General features: G+C 32.0%; 2 protein-coding genes across 2 annotated transcripts; one reads left to right on the top strand and one right to left on the bottom strand.

Annotated features, from left to right (window-relative positions):
• Positions 1–6,296: 6,296 nt before the first annotated feature.
• HELRODRAFT_181826 (hypothetical protein) lies at positions 6,297–7,234 on the bottom strand (the record flags this gene model as incomplete). Its single annotated transcript, XM_009031609.1, has 4 exons — positions 6,297–6,364; positions 6,673–6,781; positions 6,945–7,019; positions 7,142–7,234. 4 exons carry the CDS (start codon positions 7,232–7,234, stop codon positions 6,297–6,299), a joined length of 345 nt encoding a protein of 114 aa, XP_009029857.1.
• A 1,386-nt stretch (positions 7,235–8,620) lies between these two features.
• HELRODRAFT_104040 (hypothetical protein) lies at positions 8,621–12,429 on the top strand. Its single transcript, XM_009031608.1, has 8 exons — positions 8,621–8,717; positions 8,917–9,561; positions 9,797–10,078; positions 10,196–10,356; positions 10,489–10,709; positions 10,877–11,171; positions 11,373–11,671; positions 11,922–12,429. The coding sequence occupies exons 1-8, from the start codon at positions 8,687–8,689 to the stop codon at positions 12,169–12,171; spliced, it is 2,184 nt and encodes a 727-aa protein (XP_009029856.1). The 5' UTR covers positions 8,621–8,686; the 3' UTR covers positions 12,172–12,429.
• Positions 12,430–13,471: the final 1,042 nt, after the last annotated feature.

The following is a 13,471-nucleotide window of genomic DNA, read 5'->3' as shown; positions in this document are numbered from 1 at the left end:
CAATCGAGACGAAACAAAAACATTTTATTTTTAATAGCCTATTGTTTGTTTTTGCTTTGTTTTTACTTGAAAATTTTTTTCTCAGAAAGCCAAATTTTAATTCATCCACACTTTCATTCACTCATTCGTTTGTTCATCCGCTTGTTCATCCGTTTTTTTTTGTTCGTTCGTTCATTTGTTCATTCATTCGTTCATTCATTCATTCGTTCATTCATTCATTCATTCATTCATTCATTCATTCTTTCTTTCTTTCTTTCTTTTTTTCTTTCTTTCATTCTTTCATTCTTTCTTTCTTTCATTCTTTCTTTCTCTCTATCTTTTTTTCGCCATTTTGTTTACCATTGAATGCAACATGCGATCAACGCTGTAAAGTAAACCACCCTTCTTTTGAAGTTACATCAACAACAACAACATCAACAACAACAACATCAGCAACAACATTAACAACAACAAAATTTGTTGATGAACTTTCGAAAAAAATAAACTGTTTCACCATGCATAATAGGAAATGCGATCAAATTACATACATCAACTACTACTATTACAACTTATGATTACTACTACTGCTACTAGCGTTGTTGTAGTAGTTGTTGTAGTAGCAGTAGTAGTAGTAGCAGCAGTAGTGGCAGCAGTAGCAGTTGTAGCAATAGTTAATAACTTTTTTCTGTAAACAAAAAATTAAATTAGCATTAGAAGATTGTGAAAATAAAAAAGACTTTTAAGAGTTCGGTGTTGAAATGGCTAAATGTCCGCAAAAATGGAATAAATGAATGAATGAATGAAGGAATGAATGAAGGAATGAATGAAGGAATGCATGAATGAAATAAAAATGAATGAATTAATGAGTGAAAGAATAAAATTAGACCATAAAAAAAATTCTAATGTTTTTGGTGAAAAATGTTTTTTTTCTTCAATACTTTTTCTATCACTTCATTAACGTCCAACTAATAGTTTTGTTCAAATGATTTCGCTACTTTAAAACTACTACTACTACTACTACTACTACTACTACTACTACTACTACTACTACTACTACTATTACTACTACTACTACTACTACTGCTACTACTACCGCTGCTGCTGCTGCTGCGGCGGTGGTGGCTGCCGTTTCTGCTGCTACTACTACTGCTGGTAATATCAATAATAATAAAAACAGGACCTTATGTTCAATGTGTGAAAAAAAACATTTTCAATGAAAGTATATGAGTGAATGAAAGAGTGAATGAATGAACGAATGAATGAACGAATGAATTAATGAATGAGAGAATGAATGAATAAATGTTATATATATATAATATATATATATATATATATATATATATATACATAAGTGTATATATATATATATATATACATTTTGTGATGTATTAATTTAAATGTTAATACAAGTCTCATCTGTGATAATAAAACTTCATTCATTCATTCCTCTTTTTTTAATAATTCTTTCTTTCATTCATTCATTTACTTATTTATTCATTCATTAGTTCCTTCGTTTATTCATTCATCTACTAATTAATTCATTCATTTTATCCGTCATTTGTTCGCCTGCTCTTTCTAGGTTGATTTATTTCTTGGGCCCTTTCTTTCTATCAATCATTCACTCATTCATTTATTTATTCATCCATTTTTATTTTCTCGTTCAATCATTTTTCCGTGCATTCATTCATTCATTTTTTCATTTATACGTTCAATCATTCATTCATTCCTTCATTCTTTCTTTCCTTTCTTTGTCCATTCCGTGTTAGTTTGTTTTTGCGTCAAATTGACTTATCGGATATGTCACTCCATGATTACTTCAGTTTACTTTTAAATTTATTATTATTATTATTATTATTGTAATAATTATAGTTATTATTATTTCTATTATTGTTATTAAATTACTATAAAGTTCTTGCACGTTTTAAGTTTTTCGCAAAATAAAAACAAGAATATTATAAATAATAACAAGAATAATAATAAAAAAACAAGAATAATAATAAAAACAAAAATAATAATAAAAACAAAAATAAAAATAATAAAAACAAGAATAATAATAATAACAAGAATAATTATAATAACATGAATAATAATAAAAACAACAACAATAATAATAAAAATAAAAATAGTAATAAAAATAATAATTATGAAAAAATTGTTATTGACCGAAACCGAAAAGAAAGAACGAAAATTTATCCTGGAATTTTCAACCTCCGTCCGCCAGTCAGAGATCTAAAAAGCAATCGGTCCCATTGTACATACGTACATGTTATGTACATTGCACATTTATACATACACACAAACAAACATACATAAAAACATACATATACACACACATACATACATACATACACATACATACATACGCATATATACATACATTTATACATACATACATTTATTATAATAATACATATATACATACATATATACATACATACTTACATACATACATTTATTATAATAATACATACATACATATATACATACATACCTACATACATACATGCAAACAAACATACAAACATACAAACATACCTACAAACATGAAGACATACATAAATCCCCGAGGGCTAACACAGACGACATTTTGTCGATGTTTAGTGTTTAACAGTTTTGCAGTTTGATGTATGCAGCAGACGTGTATATATTTGTTTGAGTCTGTTTAATTTATTGATATGTGTGTGTGTGTGTGTGCGTGCGTGTATGTGTGTGTGTGTATGCTAAATGTGATATACATGGGTGTGTTAACGTTTTTAAATTACTGAAGAGAGAAAGAATTTTCTTCTGTAGAGCAGTGCGCCAGCAGTATCTTCTCGGTTTAAAGTGTCTGAAATTAAACTGTCAACTTGCTTATGATGATGATGATGACGACGACGACGATGGTGATGATTATGGTGATGACGTTGATGAAAATGATGAAGTTGTTGCTGCTGCTGCTGCTACTACTGCTACTGTTGCTGCTGACGATGAGGACGACGATGATGATGATGATGATGGTGATGATGGTGATGTATAAGCAAGAAAAGGAATATATTGGAAAAAAATAATAATGTCATTTTTCTTTGAAAATTTGAAAACAATTTTCAAACAAACCCAAAAAATATTTTTTCAATGTGATGATGAAAGGAAATATAATTAGCAGCATTATGCTAGCGTTCTTGTGGTTTTTGGTTCTAATTTTCTTCGGAAATACATTCTACAGCGTCCACAACAACAACATCATCATCATTACTGTCACCATCGTCATCATCATTATCATCATCTTCTTCAGTATCGTCATCAAGAGAACAGCATCATCACCATCGCCACGATTCAATACAGAACTGTGATTGGCATATTAATGATATTACGTGACTGAAGAAAAGTGAGTGAATGACTGACTGAACGAATGAATGAATACAAAAAATGAACAAGTGAACGAACGAACGAATGAACGAATGAAAGAACGAACAAACAAACAAACGTTCGAATGAACGAACAACGAAAGAATAAACAAACAAACGAAAAACAGGAAAAATCGAACGTATGAACAAATTATAACCCAACTCTAACTCTATATATAACTATATTTAACCCCATATAACTCTATGTAACTCTATATAACTCTAAGTAACTCTATATAACTCTGCACAACATAACCTTTTATAACTACATAAATACATAGAGACTAAACTTTAAATAGGGAAGCCAGCCCACCAATCAAAATATCAATAGACCATTGCACGCATCAATCAAACGATACTCAACATTATCAATCATACTTCTTAGACTCACTCACGCACACACACAGACACACACACACACAGCAGACACACACGAACACACACAGACACACACACACACACAGACACACACGAACACACACACACAAACACACACACACACACGAACACACACACACGTACATTCCATATAAAAAGCAGAATGCAGATAAAAATCAATTCAGAAAAATTTCTTAATGTTCTCTAATACCACTTATATGTACTCTCATTGTACCCACGGGTTTGTTTGGCGTATGTAATGTATGTGTGTAGATGTGTGTGTATGCCTATGTGTATGCCTATGTGAGTGTGTTAGTGTCAGTGTATGTGTGTGAAAATGTTGATGTATGAATGTATGTATTCTCATATTTGATACACACCGGTACTATTAAGACGGAACGCAAAAAAACACGTGAGGGTTGAGATACATGGTTTTGTAGTTCCTACATACAAACATACCCATACAACAATACACACACAGACACACACAGACAGACAAACACACACAGACAAACACACACACACACACATAATGTTTTTCGGTCTAATTACATTTGTTCGTTCTTCATTTGCATCCAAATTTAGAGCTTCTTGTTGCTAATTTAAAAATCTTATTTACTGTCAATCAATCAATCAATCAACCCACTTATAACTACCAGCAAATTAACCAATCAACTTTTAAACCAATCATTCAACCATTGGACCAGTCAATCAATCAATCAACTAATGAACTCACATTAATCTAATAAGTTAGATTGATAATAGTAATTAATATTAATTAGTTAGATTAATAATTAGTTTACACACACTTAAACATACAAACATACATACACACATACACACAAACAAACATACATAAACACGTACATACATACATACATACACACACACGCGCATACAAAAACCCCAATGCATACGTAAAACTGGCAAGATTCGTCTTAGAGCATGTTTTGCAGATTATATCAAAAAATAAAATTAATAATTTTTCTGAAATTTATAATAATAATAATATTATTATTATTATTAATAATGATAATTATAGTAATAATAATAATAACAACAACAGCAGAATATTTTTTCAAATGTTTTCTCTAAAATGCAAAAATAGATCCACACAGCAGCAGGCATGCCATTCCCAACTCGATCAAAATCGCACTAATCTATAGAGTGAAAAAATGAAGATGGAGTGAAAAAAAAAGTGAGAAAAAGAAGGAGAGAGAGAGGAAGAAAAAAGAGAGAAAGAAAGGATAAAGAAAGAGAGAGAGAGAGAGAGAGAGAGAGAGAGAGAGAGAGAGAACGAAGTGTTTTTTGAAAGATTAGTCGTGGAATCGCAATTCCAAGAGAACGAAACACGAAAGCGCTGTTTGCTTGATATACAATCATCATCATTATTCACAATAATATTGTTGATATTCAATCAATCACGCAAAATAACAATAATATACCAAAACAATAATAATATAAAGAATAATATTAACAATATCTTTATTATGATTATTGACGAGTATGGCTGGCGAAACTGGTTGTAGGTACTGCAGTTTCGCCGAAAGCCAGTGTGCACATGTAAACAGCCAGTGCATATTATACATTGAATACCTAAGAAGCTTCATATTGGCTAATAATTACTATCACATAGTGGGTAGATAGTATTAAAATGACGTCATTATATTTCAGGGTCCACAAATCGGACTCCTTCCAGGTCAAAGACTAAGAGTTTGCTAGAGCCATGAAAAGCACAGAAAGGCACACAGTCGGTCTGCCCTGCATGTTGCCTGATGTCATTAGTGACGTTCTAGGAAACTTCAAAGAAGCAAATTATGATCTTTTAGTGAAGAATTTGTCGAAAACTCTTCAATTCTGAGAGCAATCGTGAGTGTAAAATTGCATTTTCTTCATAATCACTTCAATGACTTCCCGTGAGCCATGAGTGAAGGAGATCGTTTGAAAACACCCACCAAGACATCAAAACGACGGAGCGCAGACGTCTAAGAGGATGGAACACGAGTGCGATGGCAGACCTCCGTCGGTGTCTACAGCGTCACCAGCCTAACAAAAATATTCAAGAAAATCAAGAGAGAAAATTTCTCCCTGTTAAATGAATTTTATTTCTATCGGCGGATAGATTTGATTTATAGAAGAAACGAATGAATAGGACTACACTTAAATTTTATGTTTTTACATTGTATTAATATCGTCCAATCAATTTTCTACAGTTTATAACAATCCAGCGACTTAATAATTGGTTTATTGCGAAACATTTCTCATTCTACGTTAATGTTACTTCGTTTGAGCACTCGATGAAAGAATCGTCTTCTGTGCAAAAACTTGACCCGGTACATGATGTCTGATATTAAATTTAGAATCAGCATCACTCAAAAATATAAAAACAGCAGAAAAAACTCGAGCCAGGACTTTTCATATGTTGTAGACAAGTGTCATTATTATTATCGCCAGTTTTGAAAATCACAATGAAAAACCAAAATCAAACATACACACGCACCCACAAACACACGCGCACGCACACATACAAGCGCACACACACAAACAAACAAGCAATCACATTGTAATATAATGTTCTTTGTATCTTTGGATAATTTGAATTGCCTTATCATATGAACCCATATCTGAAAGAAAATATTTTATTAAAATAATGTTTTCAAAATTACTTTTTATAAAATTGATAGAAGGAAAAAATGAATGAATAATTGAATGAATGGATGAATGAATGAATGAATGAATGAATGAATGAATGATTGTATGATAAAAGAATAAAAAACTTCTCAAATTGTTCATTTAAAATAACAATCACAGCTACCATCATATGAGCATCAATAACAACATTAACCAGCAACTTTAGTAATGATAATGGTTTCCCTAATTTAATTCCTAATCAAATAAACCAGGCCCAATTGACACATACACACCGACTTACCAAATGGCTTTGGACCCATATGATTCCAAGATATGTATTGAGTGCATTGAATCTCATTCCTAGTAACAACGCCGATAACTTCTACCAATCCATCCAACATGTCCTTGATCTTGAAAGAGAAATTTGAAAAATTTGAAAAAATCCGTCAATTCATTCATACTTCAATTCATTCAACCATTCATTCATCAATTCACTTATCCATTGACCATTCACCTTATTCTTTCATTTATTCGTTTTAAATTTTTAAATTTAAAAATATATATATAACTAACTGGCTCATTCATCCTGACAACAACTTTCTGATTGTCGCTGGTCGTCATTTGAAAAAAATTCCCGTTGGGGTCCACCTGATAAGTTTAAAATATAATTTAAAAGTTAAATTATCTATATTTTAATGTTAAATTTAAATAAATATTAATAATTTATTAATTATTTTATTTTATTATTTAAAAAAATCCCTCTAACTAACATGATTAACATTGCCAAGCAGACACACAGTTTCGTTTTGATAGCTCGGCATCAGTGAGCCATTAATTCTCGTTTTTTTCTCCGAATCGCTCATTTTCACTTCTATCCACAACTCCTAACTTTAATTTTCAGCACTTTGCAATCGAAACGGTGAAAAAAGTCCGCGAAAAGTTGTTTACAGATAAAAGTGGATTTAAGTTTTGTGATGAATCACAATGCTTCAATGCTTCAGCGCTTCATATTTAAGATAAAATGTTGAATGTCAGTTTAAGCACAAAATCACTGAATTTAGATAACTTTGGCTATTATTTGCATGAAGTTATGCGTATAAAATGATAATGTTGATTGTTTTTCAGTTTGATATATATTTCTATTAGTTCATTTATAAAATTATTTATTTTATTCACTCATTCATTCATTTATTCAACCAATCATCACCAATCCATTCATTCATTCATTTATTTATTCATACATTCATTCATTTGTTCATTCATCCATTCATTCAAATAACGCTGGGAAAAAGTCAGTTTATAAACTTAATCACAAAGTTCATTACCTACCATCATAGCATAATGTAACCAACCTTTCGTCATCATCATCACCATCATCACCACAATCATCATCAACACGGTCATCATCATGATCACACTCATTATTATCATCATCTATCCATCCATCCATCTATCCATCCATCTATCCATCCATCCATCATCCATCCATCCATCCATCAATCATTTCATCATCTTGAGTTTACATTATATATTATCAGTATCTTATATAACATTATCATCTATATTATCATTGAAATATATTATATATATATATATATATAATATATTTCAATATATTTCATATATATGTAATGTAGTATATTTATGGTAAATGGTGATGATGTTGTTGTGTTCGTTTCGAAACAGTAGTTAGATTTTCGGTTCAAAATTTTATAAGTTTGAATATATTATTTATTAATTTATTTATTTTCTATAAATATAATATAGAAATAATTTCAGGAGGAACAAGGATAATAGTACTATTATTAATTTGTATGAATTAGTTATTATCATCTGTTGGTATAAATTGAAATAGCTCATAAAATGGAGTTAATGGATTTATCTGAACGGGGTTTAGAATTTGTTTAAAATTTTTCAATTATTTCTTCGTTCGTTCCTTCATTTATTCATTCATTCAATCGTTTATCCGTTTTGTATTCATTCATCATTTGTTCATTCATTCGTTTCTTCATACCTTTATTCGTTCATTAATTCGTTCGTTTATTTGTTCATTAATTTTGTATTCGTTCATTCATTCACCGATCAGTTGGTCAGTCAGTCAGTGGTTCATTGATTCATTCATTCATCCACTCACTCACTCATTCATTCCTTCACTCATTCAATCAATCAATCATATCAAATGACATTTTAAATCTTTAGACCTGTGCCTATATAAACTAAGTCCATACGTACGCAGTTATTACTATTGTTATTAATATTAATATTTTAACGTATATATAATGAAAATATCGAACGGTTATTAATAAGAACTAGTAATGGATCATCATTTTCTGTCAACTTCTTCAAGCAAGTCTTTATGTGTTTCATTATAAAGTTTAATTTATTAATATTTATTATATGTTCTAATCTTTTTTCAGCAAATTCATTCATTCGTTCACTCGTTCGTCCGTTCGCTAATCCGTTCATTCTTTAATTCGTTCATTCGTTTGTCGTTTTGTTCACTCGTTCGTTCATTTATTCATTCATTCATTAACAACACCAACAGAACCAGCACCGAGTAGAACGACGAAAGCGTTAGAGATAACGAAACGATACGTGTCGAGATGCTGTCAATCAAGCATCTGTACCGCTCTCCTCCTCCTCATCTTCTTCCTCATCGCCATCTTCGTAGTTTACTCAGGTATCACCAGCTGGTCCGGTGACAAGAAATCTCGAAACGGTTTCGGTAATCGAAGTCGAGTAGCAGGGATGTTCTGGTTATTCGACGATAACGACGATAACGATTCTAACGAGGCGAGATTCTGTAGCTTTGATGAAGAAATGATATCGAATAATGTTTTCAGCGCTGAATGGGTCAACGAAACCGACGATACCAACCGACAATGCCAAACGAATAACCGACTTGATTTATTTTATTCGGATCGAGGTCTCGTTGTTTTAAATCGGAGCAACCTGCTGCCGAACGAGACGTTGAACTGGTGCGAGTTCACCGGTATCGATTGGTTGAGCGACGATGAGTTTAGCCTCACCCAGCCTCACTTTCAACAATACGATGTTGATAATGATGTCGCTGGTAACGATACTGATGGCCATATGGATAGTTTGGATATATTACAAGACTTCATAAGTATCTACTGCCAGTTAACTGTGAAGAAGACCTCTCAAGAACTGGATCACAATGATGATTTCGGTTAGGTTTGCCTGCTGTAGAATGTTTTAAATTTTAAAGTTATATTTCGAAATATTGATTTTTATATTTTTCAATCAGTTAAATTAAGTTTTTTGAATTATTCTTTGAAATTTTTAACTCAAAGTTAGTTTGAATACATCATTCGATTAATTAAACATCATATAAGCAACAACATATAACACACACAAGTACACAAACACACGCACACACACAAACAAATACACACACACAACAGCAGACGAAACAACCAGTGAAAAACGAACGTACCACCAAATCCTAGTTCAAGCGTCCGAAACAGAGAAAGCCATAGATTCCCTTTCACACATCGTGAGACCAGCAACCAACCATACCTACTACAACATCTTAGTTCTAGCTATTAATACGCTATCTCAAGTAGCGTATAAGTCGAGTTTTAAAAACTTAGCTAAGTTCGCTAGTAGTAGAGATAGCTATATTTTGAATGGCTATAACGCAGTTGGCAGATCGGCTGAGGCAGCGCTTTTTCCGTTTTTGACTGGTTAGTTAGTAAAAGGAGTAAACTTTTTCATTTTGGTTTTAAAATTTGTGATGCTGACGATGATGACGACAACAATAATAATAATAATAACAAGAATAATAATAATAACAACTTCAGGAATGAAAGAAAGTGAACTGCCGAACCTAAAGAAAGAGAGCAAGTATTCGCAATACTTGAACGCCTTACCGTTTCTATGGAATTACTACCACCAACACGGTTACGTAACCTTCTTCAGTGAAGACCAAGGAGGCCATGCACCCTTTCAGAAACATTTCCACGTTGGAATTATTATTAATTATCATACTTATTATCAGCAGTGGTAGTAGTAATAGTAGAAATATCTGTTGTTGCTGCTGTAGTAGTAGCCGTAGTAGCATTAGTAGTAAAATATGAAATAAAATTATCACCAGGGATTTGAAGAACCTCCGACAAACCATTACATGAGATCATTCTGGCTGGCCGTGGAGAGGGATGAATACGAACTCGGATCCAGCGACGCCACAGATTTCTGTTTCGGTTCCAAGCTCAAACACCAGTACACGCTCGAATACATGGAGAGCTTCTTCAATCAGTATGAAAATAAGTCGACGTTTGCCTTTGCCTACATCAGCGAATTCGAAAAGACGAAAAAGTTAGGATTGTGTGTGGTTTTTTTGACATTTCATGCTAAATATTTTGCGTGAAAATGTTAAATACCTACTTTAGTTTTTATTTTTTCGAATTAATTTTTCGAAAAATAAAAATAAAAATCTCATTTTTGTAAAATAACTAATAAAATTCCTTCAAAAATGTTAACAGAATTGACAAAGATGTAGCCGCATTTCTGCAAAACCTTCAGAACCGTCAGCAACTGGACGAGACAATCGTCATCGTCGTCGGCGACCACGGGCCAGACACAGGTCCAGACAGATCCACACAGCTGTCTGGTCTGCTAGACGAACGTCTGCCACTTGCTCTTGTCTCATTTCCAGACAAATTTAAATTTGAACATCCAAATTTGTTGATGAGTTTCTCAAAAAATGTCGACAAAATGACCACCTCCTTTGATTTCTACGAAAGTCTGCGAACGTTGATTGACATAACTGAAAATAAGGTGAGCTGACATGATGTTATACAGTCAATAAATTTTAAAATTTAAACTTTTAAATAAAAATAAATAAATTATTTGATTGCAAAAGATCGTTAAATCATGAAAAGCCCAGCAAAAATTTTTATGGAATAAATAAAAAGTTTGTGATTGGTATAAAATTCCTGGCACACCGTACAACCAGTATCTTATATTAATCCCCATCAGCATGTACTCCTGAAAAACCCCAAAAAACGTGGGGGCGCGAGTTTATTCCACCCCATCCCACTGGAAAGAACCTGCAAATCAGCAAATGTTGACTCACACTTCTGCGCATGCGTCAAATTTGACACAAAAACTAACGTAAGTGACGTTGTTATCAACAATACGGCCCTACACTTAGTCAACCACCTGAATAGGGTCATCCACGAAAGGGATGGCAACGAGGTGTGCAGTACCCTGACCCTGAAAAAGGTCATTTCTGCCAAATATGTCATTCCTAATGACAGAGTAAGTGCCAGTTCAATGTTAACATTCGATAATTAGAATTTTTTCAATCATTATTAACCGTTATTTCAAGTAAAAATCACCTGACCAGCCATGAAATCGTTAAGGATTTCATGTATGTATTTCGTCTTTCGAAACTTCAAACTCGATCTTCCATACCGAGAACAATCCCATCACTAATCTAACATCAATTTAAACATGATAATAATAATAATAATAATATTAATAGCAACAACATCAATAATAATTCACCCAGGTGTACGCACACAGCACTGACAGCAAAAAAGGATGGCTCGCCGATAATTTCGTCAGCAATTATCCGAAATCGACGAGACCGTACCTCCAAGTAACATTCGAAACCGAACCCGGAGGTGGTATATTCGAAGGAACCGTTTCTACCGACCGACACATACTTAGCGGGGAAGTCAGTCGGTTAAACGAGTACAAAGAAAAGTCGAAATGTGTGGCCGAATACGCCCCCAGCCTAATGAGATATTGCCATTGTAGGGAGAATACCTAATTATGAATTATTATTATTATTACTATTATTATTATTATTGATGTTGTTGTAACTGTGATTTATTTTTTTCTTATTTTTAAATTAATTTTAATTCGATTAAATTTTCTTTGCGTAACAAATTTCCTGAAAGTTGTACAAATCCCATTCAAAAACCTTTTTATTAATTTATTTACGCCGAAAAATTGCATTTATAAGAACATTTTATGAAAATTAAATCAATTATGAAATAAAGAATAATAAAAGTAATAATAACTATTAGTGTTTTTAATATTTTCTATTAATAATATACAGAAACTAAAACGTTAAACCACACCAACAAATCAACGATTTATTTATTTTGAGAAATTTTTTCAACTTTTCATCCGAAATATCTGAAAAAAAATTAAGTTGAGACAAGACTAAAATGAAAGAGAGAGAGATAGAGATGGAGAGAGAGAAAAAGAGGGAGAGAGAGAAAGAGAGAAGTTGAAACCAAAATGAACGACAGAACGATAGAGAGAGCGGAGAAATAAAAAAAAATGAATAAAAATCTGGTCATAGTTCGTTTATTATTCGCCCATGTGAACATGAAATTGTAATAAAAACAATAATAATAACAATTAATAATAATAATAAAGAACAACAATAATAATAATAATTTATGAAGGACTTTGCGATTGGATTGTAACACACGCAAACATATTGAATGAAATAAAAAAAATTAACAACATCGAAACTAACTTAATAAAAAAACTGCTTATATAAAAACATCGTCAGTGTAAAATGTGAAAACACGTGAAACACACGTACACACACACAAACACACACACACATACAAACATACAAACACATACCAACATGATAACAACGACAATAACAAAAAAGCATAAGAAGTAACAGCATTTGGACTTTGAGACAACTCAACAACAAATATGACAATGCTTGAATAAACAAATGTAAACAACAACAACAAAAATCATAATTATAGTTATAATTATAGTTATAATTATAGTTATAATTATAGTTATAATTTTAGTTATAATTATAGTTATAATTTTTACCGATTCATAGTAATTATTATTTCGAAATCATCATCTACATTAACGGCAGGTTTTCTGACGATCATCATCTTCTTAGCATCATCGTAGTGGTACTGTAGTTGAGCTGATGATGATGATGGCAAAGATGATGATGATGGTGGTGGTGATGATGGTGGTGGTGGTGATGATGATGATTGGGATGAAGAAGATGAGGATGATGATAAATGTTAATGATAAATTTTCATCGCAAATGCTTACTTTTCGATTTATTATTACTCATT

This window comes from Helobdella robusta (genome assembly GCF_000326865.2).
Source record: "Helobdella robusta unplaced genomic scaffold HELROscaffold_76, whole genome shotgun sequence".
NCBI lineage: Eukaryota > Metazoa > Annelida > Clitellata > Rhynchobdellida > Glossiphoniidae > Helobdella > Helobdella robusta.
Note: the sequence above shows the minus strand (reverse complement) of the source record. Positions and strands in the feature narration are given on the sequence as shown.

Bases quoted from the DNA above. Each gene is read 5' to 3' on its own strand.
- HELRODRAFT_104040 (XM_009031608.1), top strand. From the start codon at position 8,687: ATGGATCATCATTTTCTGTCAACTTCTTCAA. The intron at 9,562-9,796 runs GTTAGGTTTGCC...CACACACAACAG, and splicing joins GGATCACAATGATGATTTCG to CAGACGAAACAACCAGTGAA. The intron at 11,672-11,921 runs GTTAACATTCGA...GTACGCACACAG, and splicing joins AGAGTAAGTGCCAGTTCAAT to CACTGACAGCAAAAAAGGAT.